The sequence below is a fragment of the Plecotus auritus genome (genome assembly GCF_963455305.1).
Source record: "Plecotus auritus genome assembly, chromosome: 7".
Classification (NCBI taxonomy): domain Eukaryota; kingdom Metazoa; phylum Chordata; class Mammalia; order Chiroptera; family Vespertilionidae; genus Plecotus; species Plecotus auritus.
In genome coordinates, this window is record NC_137774.1 from 94,683,512 (window position 1) to 94,702,464 (window position 18,953).

General features: G+C 41.5%; 1 protein-coding gene across 3 annotated transcripts in view; it reads right to left on the bottom strand.

Moving 5' to 3' along the window:
• Positions 1–18,953, bottom strand: part of ZNF655 (zinc finger protein 655) — a 41,720-nt gene that overhangs the window by 14,719 nt on the left and 8,048 nt on the right. The window contains exons 3-4 of one of the 3 annotated variants that reach the window (XM_080680310.1): positions 16,906–17,010; positions 9,997–15,784 (exon numbers count right to left, since the gene is read on the bottom strand). The exons of 1 other annotated variant lie outside the window; for it this stretch is intronic. In XM_080680310.1, the coding sequence (XP_080536436.1) occupies positions 14,397–15,784; positions 16,906–17,010 (1,493 nt within the window). In that variant the 3' untranslated portion in view covers positions 9,997–14,396. Of the gene's footprint in view, positions 1–9,996; positions 15,785–16,905; positions 17,011–18,953 lie in introns of those variants that run through there. One more of the 3 variants, XM_080680313.1, reaches the window with a different exon arrangement.

Consider the following 18,953-nt stretch of genomic DNA (forward strand, 5'->3'; position numbering starts at 1 on the left):
AAGGGGACAAGTGGAGGCTCTGCTAACCAGGCTGCTTCCTCAACTAGGAGTGGTGCCTAAAGGGTGCTGTCTGGATGGGCTAATGGCAGCCCTGAGAGGTGGGGGAGCCTCACAGAGTATGGCAGGATCCCACCCCCCATATCACATGTTGGGCCACTCTTTTCCCCATAAATAAATTTGGTTGCTAACACATTGGCTCCTGACTCTGGTGTCAGCCTGGCATTATTAACCCCCTCCCAGCCGCCTACTTTCCTTTAACCCCTAAGGAGTGGAGACTCAGAGAAAAATCCCCTTATGGGCTTATTAAAGCCTGTCGTCTGCCACCCCCAGGTCCTGCAACGGCCCCATCTCTCCCCAGTCCCTGCGTTCATCCCTCCTTACTGGATAAGGGCCGAGGCTTCAAGCGCTTGATATGAAAGCAGTTCTCAAACAGGCCACTGTAAAACACTTCACGGGACTCCTCATTCACAAGGCGCACCCAGAAGGGGAAGATGGTGACCAGCAGTATGAGCAGGTAGCCCAGGGCAGTCAAGGTGGGGGCTATGGCCCATGTGAAGCCCTTTATGTCTTTATCCTCTAAAGTCAGTATCATCTGTGTAAGGGAAAAGTGAGGGCAAGAGGTGGGGCACATACTCTCAATACTCATGTGGTACAAGGAGATAGCATCTAAGGTAATACTAGCACATAAGTGAGGCTCAGTAAATGCTGATTTCTTTGCCTCAATAAACTTAACAGTCTTTCAGACCTCTTCAGTGGACCTAAAATAACATAGACATTTTCTGCTACTGACTCACTGGATGATCTTAGGCATGTAGGGTCCCTTTTTCCACCTCTGTAAAATGAGGAGGTTGGACTATGCTGTCCTCAATCTCTCCTAGCTCTAAAGTTCTAACCATTCAATTGTTATTACCCACAGAAGAACCTCTCCAATGCCCTCTACAGTCAGCTATTTGCCTTTTGAGATTTCAGAATGAGGACCAGGGGGAGGTAAGACCAGGTCTGAAGTGCCCTTACTCAGTGACTGGCCCTTTTGCTTCAGGACGCTGCGTTTAGATGGGAAGGGGTCCACCTGGCCAGGAGGGGCCATCTGCTGAAAAAAGAGCAGATCATATGCAGAGCAAGTTTTGCAAATAGCTTTAAAGTCTGAGACCTTCCTGAAGCCCCAGGTATTCTCTAGGCCTGGAGGTCAGGCCCTTTGTTAAGGATTCCTCAAATCTTCTCCTTAACCACCATCCGTCATTAAAGATGCCTTCTTTTGCCCTGCTGGTGTTGCTCAGTGGTTGAGTGTCGACCTATGAACCAGGAAGTCATGGTTAGATTCCCAGTCAGGGTACATGCCAGGGCTTCAGGCTCAATCTCCAGTGTGGGGTGTGCAGGAGGCAGATGATCAATGATTCTCTCCCATCATTAATGTTTCTATCTCTCCCTTTCTCTCTGAAATCAATAAAAAAATACATTTTTTAAAAAAGATGCCTTCTTTTGAATGAGCACCTGAGATGTAGAAGATAAGAACTGGCTGGACTTGGCTTTAGAAACCCTCGGCTGTCATCCCTGCTTTATCACTTGCTAGCTGTGTAACTTCATGAAGCTTGCTAAAACTCTCAGGAGTTTGGGTCTCCCATTTGGAAGAGGGAGGATATAATGCCCAGTGGGTCACTGGGGAGGGCCAAATGAAATACTGCATACTGAAGTGTCAAGCACAGTGCTGGGACTCAAGTGCTTGGTTAAAGAGGGAGGGGGAGTAGGGGAAGGGGATGAGCTTCTCCTAAAATTCAAATATTCCTGTTGAAAAGGGGGCTAGTGGCCATTCACAGTCTAAGGTAAAATGTATTCAACTAGTCTGCTTTCTTCTCTGCCTTTGCCAAGCCTGGCAGCCCCGAGGAATGAGTTTTCCCCAAGGTGGAGAGGAACAAGTGGAGGAAGGAGAGGAGTAGGAGCTTGTGGTGCTGCAGGGAGGGCAGGCCTGGTCAGAATGTATCCAGATAGCATGTGATAACTCTGCCCACTTGGTGGTGCAGAAGGGAAGCATCAGGAGATGAGACACTTGACAAGGGAGATGAGGGGCACCCTAAGACAACAGAACAGCTCTTCTTTCCAAGTCATGCCCATAGCCAGGCCTAGAGACTCCTGTATAAGCCAGACAGTGCTTGGCAGCACCAAGGATTCAAGCTGTGCATGATGACTACTGAAGACAGGGTCCTTGGAGTGAAGGTGCTGCTCTTACCTCTCTGCACCCTGTGCAAGCACCCTTGCTCATGCCCAGGCATCAGGGTCTCTCCATGGTCCCCACTACAGACACCCCTCACTGCAGCTGGAACCAGGAGTGTCTTTGAGGCTTTGGGAACTGTTGATCACTATAGAAGAACAAGTCTAAAGGCAGAGGGCAGAGGTGTGGGTGCCCTCCCAGCCTTCCCACCCAACTATGCTGTGTTTATAAATGTTTAATGCTTTTGAAAACATTCTAACATACTTTCTCCTCCTTTCTGTCACCTACCAGTTTATATTCTCCCCACCTGAAAAATTGGATCCTTCCCTCTCTCCAAAGCTACCTTTTTGATCTCCCCTCCACGCTCCAGGTCTACTGATGAGTCACCTGAACTTCAGGGCCTCAGTTCTCTTTGCTTTACAATTATGAAATAGGTGGAACCAGCGAGTGTTGAGTCCCAGCTATAAAACTCTCCAGGTGGGAGTCATGGCTACACATTGACCCCCATGTTCTGGATGGGTTGGAGTACCCTGGACATTTTCATCTGATGGTCTGTACCCCTTCCTGTCTATTCCCAAAAACCTCACCTTGTCTAAAACTGACCTGAGCATTGTCCCTAATTCAGTCATCCTCTCCATTGCCCACATTATAGCCAGGAGCTCATGTTGGCTTCTCCCTTTCTCTCATGCTCCCAGCTCATCAGCCTTCCTTGTTTTCTCAGTTTTTACAAAATTTCCCAACCAAGCACCCTTCCTGCCCCCACACTCCTCGTGTCTCCCTCTAGTCCTGGAACACCCCCCCCCCCAAGCATCTGCAGCTTCCATGCCTGGGGTCCTTCCCTGAGGGTGCCCTCTCTGCTCCTCCAGACCTTTTCAATCCTACCTCTCCTGCAAAGCTCAGCTTGATCCTGTCTGTCCACTCCATGTAGACCTCCCAGTTACCAACCATTATCCATTCCCTCCACAAAAATTAAATGTGCACTAAAAAAAAATTAACTGTGCACTTACTGGACGCCCCATGCCCATTTTAGGCCAATGGGAACAATACAGGGCTGCGGGGGTGGGGGGGGGTTGGGGAATGAAGGCCAGGAATTTGCAGGCTCTTGGTAACTACTGCAGAGAGAAACAAATAAACACATTATATTGACACAGTACTTTCCTCTCCCCAGCCTGGGGTTACCACAGGCCACCCAGTGTTCCACCTCCTGTCTGCACTCCCCACCCCATGCAACCCCTCTTCTACCCTCAACCTTGCTCTCCAGTAAGGTGGCCCTTGTTCACCTTTCTCTGAGGATAGACCAAGGTTCTGCGTGCATGTGAACAGCCCTTAGTGCTGAGATTTGATAAATATGCAATTTTGGGAATGCACTGATATAGGCCAGACTCCACCACCGACATTTTAATATAGAGGGGATTTGTAGACCCCTTGGTACTGATGAAGAAACAGAGAGCAGGAGAGCAGGCTCCACTGGTCCAGGATCCCACAGTTAGTCAGTGAGGACCAGGGACCAGAAAAACAAGTAGCTGACTCTCCCACTTCACCAGCCCCTACTGGCCAGCAGTTCAGCTCAGTGATTTACAAATGTGAAAGTCAATGGAACCCGAGATTTTCTCTAATAGCTATGTTCATATGTGTGTGTGAGAAAGGGAGAGAGAATAGTGGAAGGTAGAATTGCCATTTTTTATTTTGTAAGGGCATACAAAAAAACCTGTCATCTACTATCATTGACTGTTTTCATTATTTTAAAAGGACCTCAGGCCCTAAGCCTGATTGGCTCAGTGGATAGAGCATCAGCCTGCAGACTGAAGGGTCCCAGGTTAGATTGCAGTCAAGGGCACATGCCCTGGTTGTGGGCTCAATGCCTGGTAGGGGGGCGTGCAGGAGGCAGCCAATCAATGATTCTCTCTCATCATTGATTTTTCTGTTTCTCTCTCCCTCTCCCTTCTTCTTAGAAATCAATAAAAATATATTTAAAAAATAAATAAAAGGATCTCAGACACTGGAAGCAGAACCGCATACTCCTCGGTGAATCCAGGAACAGCATCTTAGAACCACCGGCTTGGGGAGAGGATTCTCAAGCCGGGCTCCCTCTGGGAGTCTCCCTGAGCCACCCTGAAACAGCCTGAGTGCAGGCCCAGAGACACCTGGAAACTGTGCTGAGGGGTACAGAGGTGGGCGCATAAAGGAAACCTGGGTTGGAACAGGGAAGAGACCAGGCGGGAACCGTCTGGACATTGGGGAGGAAGGCCATTCCTCCCACTGTCAACCTTCCTCTGCCCAGACCTTCCGTGACCCCAAAGTCAGTGACATTTTACAGACCCAAAAATGGGCCCCAACCAGGCCATCCACCCCCAGACACCACCCTGTGGGTCTCAACAGCTCAACGGGTTATGTTTAGCCCTGGGGAGCAGATGGTGTCTTCTCCATGTCTGCCCCCTCCCCACCCGTGAAGCTACCTCCACTCACCCTCCACCGGTTCCTCTTCCTTTCTGGGCCACCGTAGGGGTCTCCTGGTCTCCCTGTCTCGGGGCTGGGCTTCCCTCCAGGCGGCCCCAGGGCAGTGGGACCAGCCCCCGCCCTCGCCCCACCCCCCTCCTCTGCCCATTCAGCTCGAGGTCCAGGCTTCCGTTGGCCCCGAGGCCCGCGCAGGTAAGCTTGGTCTCCGGGCAGACTTATTCCTCTCAGATACCCAGAATAGACCTAATACTCTACTACCTAAGTAGAGGTACTTCTGGAACTTCTTTTAATGATTAAAATATTCATGGTAAATAAGGTGCGACTTAGAGGGATCTTTTTGGAAGAAGATGGTGCTTAGAAATTTCCAATGCAGCATTTCCATCAGCAGTGAAAGCCTAAAACTTATGCAGCCCTGAGTTTATTAGGTAATGGTCACTGACTTTAAGGACTTTAACAATGATTTGTGATATCATCACAGAACCATATTTACATTTATTCTCCACCTCCAGATACCCTCTTCTCTGTGCATGCAATCTGGATACTGGAGGGGGGAGGGCTACAAATTTTTTTCTTGTGATGAGAACTTTTAAGATCTCTCTTAGCAATTTTCAAATATACAATATGGTATTGTTAACTATAATCACCATGTTGCACACTATATCCCCAGGACTTATTTACCTTATAACTGGAAGGTTGTACCTTTTGACCACCTTTATCTCAATTCCCACAACCACCACCCTTACCTCTGGCAACCACCAATCTATTCTTGTATCTATGAGTTTGGATTTTTTAGATTCCATATATAAGTGAGATCATACATTGTCTTTCTCTGACTTAATTCACTTAACATTAAGCATAATGCCCTCAAGTAGCAGGATTTCTTTTTTTTATGGCTGAGTGATAATTTATTGTATATGTATACCACATTTAAAAAATTTTTCTATATTGGTTTTTTAAAAAAATATTTTTATTGATTTCCAAGAGGAAGGGAGAGGGAGAGATAGAAACATCAATGACAAAAGAGAAAAATTGATTGGCTGCCTCCTGCAAATCCCACACTGGGGATTGAGCCTGCAACCTGGGCATGTGCCCTGACCAGGAAATGAACACATGACCTTTTAGTTCATAGGTCAACACCCAACCACTGAGCTGGGCAACATTTATCTTTATTGTTGAAAGTATTACAGATGTCCCCACATTTTCTTTACCTTAGGTTGTTTCCATGTCTTGGCTATTATAAATAATGCTGCAATGAATATGGGGGTGCAGATATCTTTAAGATAATGATTTTGGCCCTAGCTGGTTTGGCTCAGTGGATAGAGTGTCGGCCTGCGGACTGTAGGGTCCCAGGTTCGGTTCCAGTCAAGGGCATGTACCTTGGTTGAGGGCACATCCCCAGTAGGGGGCGTGCAGGAGGCAGCTAATCGATGTTTCTCTCTCATTGATGTTTCTAGCTCTCTATTCCTCTCCCTTCCTCTCTGTAAAAAATCAATAAAATATATATATTTAAAAAAAAAAAGATAATGATTTTGTTTCCTTCAGATAAATACCCCAAAGTGGAATTGCTGGATTGTATGGTACTTTTTTTTAAAATTTTCTGAGGAACCTTCATACCATTTTCCATAATGACCATACCAATTTACCACCAGCAGTGCCTCACACACCTACCCCAACCAGGGCCAGGGATCGAATCTGTAATCCAGGTATGTGCCCTTGATCGGTGTTCAGGCCAATGCTCTAACCACTTAACAACACCGGCCAGGGCTAGATATAACCAGTTTTTATTAAATAGAAACAGTGTGCTGTGTTGAGACATGAATGACAATTACAAAGATATTAGCAACTGGTGAAGATTTTTTTTTTTTTTTGTAAGAGGTATAACAGTGAAGGGAACAAAGGCAATTGTAGCCAACATCCCTCTACTGCTCAACTAGCCACCAAGTCTGGCAAGTTTCCATGTAAATGTCTCTTGCATCTGTTTCCTTTTTCATAGCCCAGGTCTTTTCAGAAGCTTCATGAAAGAGGCTGTCCTGCACTAAGTCTTCACACATGGGATCTTGAGACATGTGGGGTTTGATAGAGAATGTAGGAAACAGCAATGCATGTGAGTAAAAGGACACAAATGCACAACAGTGAGTAGTACAGTGACTCCTGCGTTACCTAGTGCAGACACGCCATGCTTGCTGGGTTTGTCTTCGGGGAACACTGAGGTGAGACTTTTAAGTTGGGTTGAGGCCACTGTGGAGGACTCATTGCCAGCTTATGAAGTATGGACTCAAAATATGAATAAATTTGTATTTTAGGGAGGTGAAATGGGTACTTGACCTCTTACAAAGACTAGAGGCAAGGAACCTATGGTAAGGGTCTATTCTATCCTCTCTCTTCTAAAACCTGACTCCTTTCTTACTCTAAATTCTTCCAAGGACAAACTCGAGACTTTCTAAGGCTTCCTGGGCTCACACTAGTTCACAGGGATCTCCTCTTGTAAACTTCTACATTATTTATTGTTCTATGACCTCTCACTGTTATGTATTCCAACTCTAAGCTCGGGGGTGGGTAGGGGTTAGGTGTTTTATTTTTTTTTCAACTTAGTTTCAACATCTCATAAATAATAATTCAATAAATACTTGCTGAATGAAACATTAGCCTAAAAACACCATTCGAAGACTGTATGTGTGAAAGAAAATCTCCCCAAACATAAGCCATCTCGAAGTCCATGATGTGCAATATCTAAGCCTTTGTCCTCCAATTAAATAATCAAGTCCACCTTTTTTAATAGCCAGACATATATACCAGATAATAGTGAGATGGAAGATTGAAATTAAAATATGGATATTTAGAGTTTAACCTCTTTTTCCATCAGCAGGTGGCTAGCTTGTCTATTGTATTCCATAGGCAGCCACCCTCTTGCAGTTTATACCTTGAGTAGAAAATGTATCTTCCCTAATGGTGAAGGAGAGCTCTTTTCCTGGTACTTGGGGTATGGGACATACTTTGCCGGGTTCATTCACTTATTTATCCACACAACATTCACTGAGCTTCTCCAAAGACAAAGCAAGTTAGCAGGTGCTGGAATGATAGCTCTTCAAGACTTAGTGCTATGATAGTGCTTCTGCCGGTTTGCTCAACATAGAGAGAAAACATTAGTTATAGGCTTTGTTTACATGCAATAGAGCTTTAGGTAATAAATAAATAAATAAATAAATAAATAAATAAATAAATAAATAAAATCAGTAGTCTTGATAAATAAATACCAGAACAATTCTAAGTGTAAGGTTAATCATGTCCATCTGATCTGAGGCCATGGTTAGAAGGACAAAGTTTAGACAAAGAAAGCCAGTTAGGTTAGCTTCTCACTCTTGCTCTTTTTAGATGACTGCTCAGGGGATGGAAACAGCGACTCAGGGGACTTCTGCTCAGGAAGCTTCTCCAAGGGCTCCCCAGGGCTCTGTCCAATCTCTGGTGCTGCTCCAAGGCCAAGATCTTCTCTAAAAATTCTTCAGAACAGGACACAAGGGACGAGCAGTCACTTCAGGAAAGGGTAGGAGAAGGGGTCAGATATAGGGAAAATGGCAGGTGAACCTTTCCCAGGAGAAACTCTCAGCCAAGGAAAAGGTCTGAGAAGCTTCATTCTCTCTCCAGGTCATCTGGGTCCTGCCGTGAGATGGCCACCAGACTGCCAGCACCAATCCAATTCCATGGGAGTCCCCCGCACTGCGCCCCTCCCCTCCCGCACAGCCCTAGTCCACCACCACAGTCCGAGCTTGTCACAGGCTGCCACTCTCCTTTCTGGGTCTCTGATCCCCTACACCAGTGGTCGGCAAACCACGGCTCGCTTGCCGCTCTGTTGACTGAGTTTGCCGACCACTGTCATATACTACCCTTTACCTCTTTGGACACAATATGCCACAATTGCCTAATCCTCACAGCTTCCAACTACACGGTAACATTTAGTCTAGTCCAGTGGTCAGCAAACTCATTAGTCAACAGAGTGGCAAACCGCGACCACTGCCCTACACTCACTCAGAAGCCTGGAAACGGGTCCTTGGCATGCATTTCCGGGTCCCATCTAGGCAGTTCAGAAGTCTAATCTGGTCTAATCTTTTTTTTTTTTTTTTAATATATTTTATTGATTTTTTTACAGAGAGGAAGGGAGAGGGACAGAGTCAGAAACATCGATGAGAGAGAAACATCGATCAGCTGCCTCCTGCACACCCCCCACTGGGGACGTGCCCGCAACCAAGGTACATGCCCTTGACCGGAATCGAACCTGGGACCCTTCAGTCCGCAGGCCGACGCTCTATCCACTGAGCCAAACCGGTTTCGGCTAATCTGGTCTAATCTTGATTGCAGGTTCTCTAGAGGCCACTGGGGATCTGGGTCCAGAACCACGTGGAGGTGTAGACCTTAAATTGGTGTTTGTCCTTCCCCCAGAAAGGATTGTAGGAGATTGGAACAGATTTCTCTATTTGTCCACTATATCACTAAGTGGACCAAGGATCTAAATTTGTTTTCTTCTTCAACCCCTCTGACCCTGTATGCACCCCATTTGCCTCCTCCCCTTGACTCCTGCAGTGTTTTTTTTTGTTTTAAAATATATTTTTAATATTTTTTATTGGCTGCCTCCTGCACACCCCCTACTGGGGATCAAGTCCACAACCCCAGGCATATGCCCTTGACCGGAATCGAACCCGGGACCCTTCAGTCCACAGGCTGATACTCTTATCCACTGAACCAAGTCAGCCAGGGCGACTCCTGCAGTTTTCCACCCATCTCACCTCCTTCAAAATTACAGATCAGGTCACCCGCTGAGCCCAAATTCAGGTTATGAAGGCCCTCAGTCCTCCTTTCCCTTTGTCCCTTCAACCTAGTCCCTACCAGTTTTGCATGGAGTATATAAAAAAACAGGAGGAACATGCTGGTACCAATACCAATATGAGGAAGAAAAACCTTAGAGAGGTCCAAAGACCCTACTGCGCCTGCAGTACAGATCTGCCTGTGGCACATTTGATATGTTGAAGCAGGAAAAGGTATTAAGGCAATGAGTTATGATAAGGGTAGATTCCTGCTAAACTCAGAAATAACAGCTACCAACTGTGGAGCATTTAAACTGATATTATCTCATTAATCCTCACAACAATCCGATGAAGTTGGTAATTTTTACCATCTTACATGCCAGTAAGCAAGAAGGCAGCATTTGCACCCTGGTCTGCTCAAATCAGAGCCTGGTGTCTAACTGCACCTAGGAAGGACAATGAAGAAAGACTGGGTGAAGATTTGTAATATGAGCAACCGCAGAAAAGAAAAAAGACAAGACACTTGTAATTATGCCCAAGTTGTAAATTTATAAACATGAATGAAATACAAACACAAGAGGTTAACCATTTTCTGTAAGTGGAGTGAATAGGATGCATCAACAAAATTAAAAAATTCCAGCATTATTTTCTTGTTGACTTATACAGGGCACCATCTGATTTCTGACTGAAATCATTCTTATAGTCTTGGATTAAACAATAGTTCCTTTATGCATCTGTATTTTGAAAACGTGAACTCATATGATACAAATTTTAGATGAGACAAATGTCAGTTTGCTGACTCCAGCAGGGAGTGCCTGTCAGGAGGCAGTTCCTAGCACAGACAAGGATGCCTGATGTTTTCTCTAGTCATATTTAAGTTCTCCAAACCCAGGGCATCCCATCCTGGACAATGCCAGTCCTACACTGTTAAATGCTTGCTCATTAGTTCCCTCTATCGTCTATCTAAACATCTGTCTTCTATTTTTACTAGTTTTTATAATAGTATTTATATTAGTAACTATTTGGCACTTACTATATGACCAGTACCTTTTACATTATCTCTTTAATTTTCATGCTATTAACCACATTGTATAGACAAGAAAACTAGAGAGACTAAGTAAAATTTCCTAAGTCACACAGCTAGTAAACAGCAAAATTCAAACACAGGTATGTCTAATTCCAAAGCTATTGCTTAGACAACTAATCTGTGTCTTTTTACTCAGTAGATGGTTTCATTCGTTTGATTAGGTTAACTGTAACACTGAATATCAGTGTCTTACAAATGTATTATTGAATGGACAGGTAGTTACATTTCTAGTTGTGGTAATCCCATTATGCTTTGCTGAGATGACACTCTAGGAGTTTTCGTTCTTCAACTTCATCAGTTACCCTCATACTATTTCCTAGCGTGAGGCATTTCTCCAGAAAGCTCATATATTACCCTGAAAATAGCATACTCTCATTTGTAGGCCTTCTGACAGCATCTCTCTTGCCTGAAATACTCTCCTTGCTCCTGTTCCAGTGTACCACATATCTCTCCAGTCTACCTCTATTTGGATACTCTTTTGCTCAAGCCAGAACCTAGGAATCAAACTTGATTTTCCCAATAACTGCTTTGTTCCACTGCTATAACATAACCAGAGGTGACAGTAAATCTTGGTAAGAAGAAATGTTCATCAGCAAGTTCTAATTAGCAGCAAAAATTAAGAGCACATTTGGGCACTGAAAATGGAAATGTAAATCTAGTGATGGGAATGGAGGGGACTGAGCAAGAGACAGGAATTTGGGAGCTTGGATCTGTGATCTGTCACTGTCAAAATTGTCTAAGCCTGTTCATGGGGCAGGGAAGGGTCTCTGACTAGCACCCAAAAGATATTGGGATATTTTCTCCTAGTATCCCAGAGAGCTTTAAGAGCATTTAGGATGAGCTGCAAACTAACAACATTGAATCACTGGGGTGCAACAGGGAATGAAGAGCAATCAAAGAAAACGTCCCTGGTTGGTGTCTAATACCAACTTCATGATGATACAAAGTTTTGGAGTCAAACACACCTGACTTTGAACTTGCTATGTGATCCTAACAAGTTCTTTAACCTCCCTGTACCTCAGTTCTGTAAAATGAAGCTAGTTCCCTTGCAGAGTTGTGAGAATTAAGTTTGAATATGCACATACATACATGTACATGTAGGTGGGTGGGCAGATAGAAGATAGATAAAATTAGGTGTCTCTCAACTAATGGATTTCTTCTCTTACCTCTCCAGCATCAAGACTAAAAAAATTAAGAACACAAACTCATATTCTATTGGACCAATTAAATATCAGCAAGCTTAAACTGGCAAGTTCCTTTTTTCTAATTTTTAAAAATGTGTTTTATTTAAACACACACACACACACACACACACACACACACACACACACACACACACTGCCTAGTTTAACTGAAACCTCAAATGATTTACTCTTATTTTATGTACTGACACCATCCCAACCGAATAACCCATTAATTCCTAAACATTCAGACTTTATTCCTCAAGAGTTCTGTGGGAGAGCAAGTATCAGTACACAGGAGAACGATCTACTCTTGTTATGAAGCAAGTATCTGTAAGGAACTGAGTTGCAGGCAGAAAGGTGATTCCAAAATTTCCAAATGCTTCCAGCTAAGGCCTTCAGATTTTATTTGAAAGAGATTTGCAGAATGTCAAACACACTTTTATTCAAGTGGAAGTAAAAAGCACATTCCTAAACCAAATGCATACATGGCATGTTTATACATTCTGGTATTTAAGGATTACTTCATCTCTGTTTCATAATCCCCGGAGGTGACTATTAGTTTCTATACATGAGTATACACATTCCTTGACAGGAAAAAAACATGCATTTTCATTTGATTTTACATTTAGATTCCTATCTTGCCCTGATTAGATCATATGCTTGCTGATGGCTAAGAGGTAAAATATACTGGTAGAACTATCCTAGAGGTTAGCCATAAAATGCTTATAGGGCAAGCAACACATTTTTATATATTTGTTGAGGATCCCTCATGAATATTATAACATCTGAACTATGAAGGCCTCAACTGCTGGAATGACAACTAGAATTTTAAATAACACTTGTCTTATTCATAAAATATTATGAAACTTAAGATGGAAAAATATAATAAAATGCTTTAACATCATCTAAACAATCATAAACTGTTGCTAGGTGTTATGATGGTGACCCTGAACTCTGGAGCCAACATCTGTGATCACTTTTATCAATCAAGAAAATCATGTTCTTTTATATGGCCTATAGAATCTAGTAAAATACAAAAAAAAAGTGATAATGAATAAGTATACACAATGCCCTCACACTTCAAATACTATGCTAGATTGATGAGGGGATATTGAGGCTGGAAATCCAAATAGATAAGAAAACAATCTTAATGGTTAAAATTTTACCAGGAACAGAATTACCAACTCTCTTGAAATATTCTCTCTAGAGATATTACATAAGAACAGCAATATCTTTGTTGGAAGGCTGAGCTCTCTGCCTTATGAAGCTCTCTGATCTTTTAGTATATGTTCTTTATGTTTTGCCCTATCAAAAGCAGGCCCGAGAATTTTGCTGGCCTTCAATGGAAGTATATAAAATATTTCTAAACTTAGATATGCAGAGTAGATGCTGAATGAATGCAGCTACAACACCAGGAGTTCTTATCATCTCTGTTAGTGGGCTGTGGATGAAAAACAAGGCAGCTAAGAATTTGGGCATCACTTGAAAATGTTTAGCTGTCATAAATTCAAGGGAGACAGAATCCTTCATACTCATGGGTGAACCGGATGTAGAAATCCAATTCTTTTAAAGGAAGATGCTTTACTTTGGGAAAAAAGACACCAGAACAGTGACATCAAGTAGGGATGGCATACCTGCTGGTAAAAAGCTTAAAAGTAGGAAACCATCATTCAAAGGCGCTTAAGAGAGTGGAGAAATCAACAGGAATCCAGTTGTTGTGGCTAGAAACAAATAGGAATTAGGGTCCCCAGAAAAAAGCAAGCCTAATAGTCTGTTTTGGAGAGAACTTGGGTGGAGAACAGCAGAAAAAAACTAAATGAGCTACTTTCCAGATGCTGATATGTTTTAACATTGGTGTAATTACACTACCTTAGGGAAGCTGAGAACAATACATACCAATTTCAAGAAAAATGTTTATAGGCCATATTAAAATAAAAATAGCTTAAATGAATTCCATAAATAAAGTATACATAGTTACTTACAACACCTATTATATTAAAGAATGCCATGAGAAAACAGCACTGCATTCACCATGTCACTCTTCAGGCTAGATTCTTCTGCAATGAAAAAGATCGGGACTATATATTAATGATTTCATATACAAATAATCAACAATTGTCCCTCCAATATTTTGATGTTGAGTAAAGCCTGAAATATGGCAGTAAATTTTTTCCATTTGAGTTATATCAGATTCTGGTCTGGTGTAGATATTCTGATGATGAAAGACTTGAACTCCTATACTCAATGGCTTCTCTTGGGTATGGATTCTTTGATGTTGAAGACTGAAATATGACTGAATCTTCATACACACATACATTTATTACATTCATAGGCTTTCTGCATGGAATAAATTTGATGCTGAAAAGGTATTTTCTTTGACTGAGGCTTTTTCACATTCTTTACAGTGATGGGCTTTTATTCCTGTAAGAATTCTCCAATGATGACTAAGTTATGAACATGAAGCATTTACCACATTCAATATATTTGTAGGTTTTCTCTGGTATGGGTTTGCAGGCGTCAATTAAAAGTTTAAAACTAATAGCTTTCCTACATTCATCACATTCAGAAGATTTCTCTCTGGTGTGGATTCTCCAATGATGAAAAGGTTGAGCTGACTGAAGATTTTAACACATTCAGTACTCACAATTTTTCCCTGGTGTGAACTCTCAGATACTGAATGAGGCCTGAACTTGACTAAATGTCTTTCCACGTTCATTACATTCATAAGGTTTCTCTTTGGTATGAATTCTTTGATGTTGAACAAGTTGTGCTCTCTGAATGAGGTTCTTTTCCCATGCATCACAATCAAAGGCTTCTTCTCTGGTGAGGACTTCTCGCTGCAGGACAAGATCTGAGCTATGATTAAAACTTTCCTCATAATCGTTATACTCAGAGGATTTCTCTTTCCTGTGAATTTTGTGATGCTGAATAAGGCATGAGGTTTGACTGAAAGCTTTCCCACATTCATTACATTCATGTGGTTTCTCTCCTGTGTGAATTCTTTGATGCTGAATAAGATGGGAATTCAATCTGAAGTCTTTTCCACATTCAGTACATGTATAGGGCTTTTCTCTGAGACTAACTCCTTGATGTTTAGTAAAGGTCATCCCACATTCATATTCATAGGCTTTCTCTTCACAGTGAACCTTCTGATGTTCGACTAGGAATGAGGTATGGTAGAAGTCACTGCCACATACAGTACACTTACAGGGCATCTCTCTGTGAATTCTCTGATGTTGAGTAAGGTGTACACTACGACTGAATACTCTTTCACAATTGCTACATTTATAAGATTTTGCTTTAGTGTGAATCCTCTTATGCTTCATTATGCCTGAGCTCTGAGTAGAGGATTTGTCAGATAATTCACAGGACTTCTCAGACACTTCACATTTATAGGGTTTTTCTCTAGTATGTATTCTTTTATGTCGACTAAGACTTGAGCTCTGACTGAAAGATTTTTCACATTCTTTACATTTGTAGGGTTTCTCTTTAGTATGAATTCTCTGATGTCTAGAAAGAGCTGAGCTCTGATGGAAGATTTTCTCACATGCATCACATTTATAGGATTTCTCAGTGGTGAAAATGTTCTCACATTTACTAAGGTGGGAAAGATCCATTAAGCTTTCTTTATATTCACTACTCTGAAAATCCTGTGTTAGATTTACTTGTTCATGTTTCTCAGCAGCTGAATTCTGGTTGAGGCTAATGTCATACCTATCAATGTCATCAATGTTCTGTATTCTAAGATCTCTCTGGTCTGTATCAAGGGTAGATTCCAGACTGAAGTTTTTTTCAGGTTCATTACATTCATTGTTCTCACTGGTGTAAGTTTTCTTGCTGATTGTTATTTGCCTAAACTCTCTCTCCAGGAATAAAAATTTCCTTAGTATTTCCTGAAGCCTTTCTAATCTGTCCTCAGGTTTATACACTTCTCTAGTATCAGGAACTTGGCCGGCATCCTTTTTGAGTCTTCCTACTCTCATTTTGCATGAATGTACTTCTGAAATTTTCTGCTTAGGAATCAACAGCTTGTTCTCTTCTCTGGTTCCTCCATCTGATGCAATATATAAATAGAAAATGCAAATGTAATCTGTACCCTATGCTTAGAAAAAGAAAACTCAGAGAGGAAAAAGCTAATATAGTATCTATCCAGATTAGAGAAGTTTATTTACTCTGAAACATATGCACAAAATTTCAACAGTAGATATAAGGGCATGAATAGGAAGTGTGGTAGGTTCTAAATCAGTGGTTCTTAACCTTTCCAATGCCGCGACCCTTTAATAGAGTTCCTCATGTTGTGGTGACCCCCAACCATAAAACTGTTTTCATTGCTACTTCATAACTGTAATTTTGCTACTGTTAATGAAACGTAATGTAAATACCTGTGTTTTCCGATGGTCTTAGGCGACCCTGCTAGCGGTTCTCAACCTGTGGGTCGTGACATTGAAAAGGTTCAGACCCACAGGTTGAGAACCACTGCTGTAGAGCCTAAGACCATTGGAAAACACAGATATTTACATTACGATTCATTAACAGTAGCAAAATTACAGTTATGAAGTAGCAACAAAAACAATTTTATGGTTGGGGGGTCACCACAACATGAGGAACTGTATTAAAGGGTCACGGCATTGGAAAGGTTGAGAACCACTGTTCTAAATGGTTCAGGGTGTGATAGAAACAGAAGGTACTTTCAACAGAGTAAGAAAATCAATTAAGGTATTTCAAAGGAGAAAATATAGAAATAGTTCAAACGAATTATAGACAAGCAACTTTAATAGGGACCTACTACAACTTGTGGATGATAAAGGACAAAATAAATGCAAAGTGTTCATCAAAACTGAAGGGAAGCCCTGGCCAGTGTGGCTCAGTTGGTTTGGCATCCCATGCACCAAAAGCTTGCCAGTTCCATTCACTGGTCAGGGTACATGCCCAGGTTGCCAGCTTGATCCCCAGTAGGGGGTGTGCATGAGGCAGCTGATCAATGTTTTGCTCTGACATGGATATTTTGCTGTCTCCTTTTTCTCTAAAAATCAATTTTTAAAAAAAATTGAAGAGAAAAGGAAAGAGTTCTCCATTCTGGGATACAGACAGAGCTCTCCATTCTGACTGCCAAAGCAGCTACAACTTGGCTCAACAACAGGACTAATTCCATCTGATTGATTCTGCCTTACTCACCTGAGCAGTCATCTCTTAAGACTCCTCTATTCTTAGTTTCCAAATCAAAGACCTGTAGATCTTGTTCCAGCTGAGATATCCCATCAGGCTTGAAAATTGGAAATCCTGCTCATAGAGAAGGAAATGGGATGTGGCAATTTATCCCCAGATACCATACCAGCCACTTTTTCTCTTAACTTATGGTTAATAGAGAAAGTAAATTCTTAGAAAACATTAGAAGGCCTGGAGTGTGAAAGTGGCAAAGATCCTCTCATGGAACTCCTATTTGTGCTCTATAAAGAAGTATGTCAAAGAACAAGTTTATGACTTTTGGGAGCAATAGTATTCACTTAAACATTACTCAAACAACGGAATTTGTGCATGGGATAATTTCACAGAAATTATCATTAGCACTCCTCACCTGTTGCCTCTAGATCAATCTTGTATTAGACCTGATCAAAATTGAGGTAATCAAAATATAACCTAGAAAAAGTGGATATTTAAGCATCTGTTGTAAGTAACATGAACCATAGCAAGAGAATCAGTGAAGACTGAGTAAATATTCTTAGGATAAACCTTAAGAAAATTCATTTCAATTCAAATAAGGAAACAAAGAATAATATGACACATTCTCACCCATTAGGAGCTTACACTCTTGTTTATTAAACAAACATTTACGGGATGCCCTCTCTATCCAAAGTATGTCAGGGATAAAGGGCTCAAGCCAATAAGGCCCATTCTCTCAAGGACCTTATACTCTTAACTACAGAGACAAGTATAAACAAATAATTATAATATATAGTGAGGAAAGTGCAATAAAAGTGCATCGTCACATAAAATGGTCTTTCTCTGGCTTGCATAATGGACTGCTAGGATCTAAACTCTTTTAAAGTGAAAGTAAGAGGCAGTCTGCTTCTGAAGGGCCAGAACTATTATAGTATCAAAGGGACATTTTTTTACACGTGTTCAGCCCAGAAAGCTTCTAGTAGCACACATACAAGGTCTTAGCTCAAGCCTCTCATCTCCAAAAGCCTTTCTCTTCACTTACTGAATGTCTACAAAATTTATTTGTTCCTCTTATCCTGATATGTCACTATATAATGGAATTTATAGATTTTTTTACTTGGTTTCAGGTATCATCATCCCTACCTGATTGCAGGGACCATGTAGCTTGTGTCTTGCAGGGTCCATGTAGCTTGTATCTTGCATTTCTTTTGATTCATTTGCTTAAAAGCTACTCATTGAATGCCAATTTTGTGTCCAAGTATCAACATATAACAAATAATCAATGTTTTTAAAAGGGCATTGGGCTTGGAAAATATAAACTGACAGCTGCCCTCTTGGGATTCTGTGTGAGAGTCTAAGAGCAGAGAGATCAGAACAAATATAAAAAAGATATAAATGTCTTTTATTTACTGTGTTTCTGAGTTCCTGCTGGGCATTAATAGAGTTCTTTTGGACATGTATTTAGTAAGGTCCCCCATGTCAAATGAAATAGTTTTGCAAGTTATAAAAAAGTTACTGTGGCATGAAGCAGCAACTATTCTGTTTAGAATTCTCATAACATAATTTGCAACTTCTACTTTTGAGATATTAAGATATTTCTAAGTATTTGACAACTGAAATTTTGGTTCTTTATATCTACACTTAAGTCACATATGTACAACAAAAAAGATCATCTCAATGTGGAATGAGAGGTTTGATTTTGGACTTGTGTTTAAGGTAATGTAGAAAGATATAAAATGCTTAACAGGCAATTAGATATACAAGACTGAAGTTCAGAAGAAAAGAGAGTTCATGATATAGACTTAAAGTCACCTGTATCATCAAATATTAAGCTATGATTTACTAAGCAGGTGGTAGGTACAAAGTACCATACCATGAGCTGTACAAGCTTGCACTCACTTAATACTCACTATACCTTTATGAGGTAGTCACTATTATTATACCCATTTAAAAATAGGAAAACTAAGATTCAAAGAGGTTAATTAACTTGCCCAAGGCCTAAGTGGTTAAGCTAGGACATAACCCCAGTCTTATTTCAGAACCTGGCTTTTAAATAATCTACT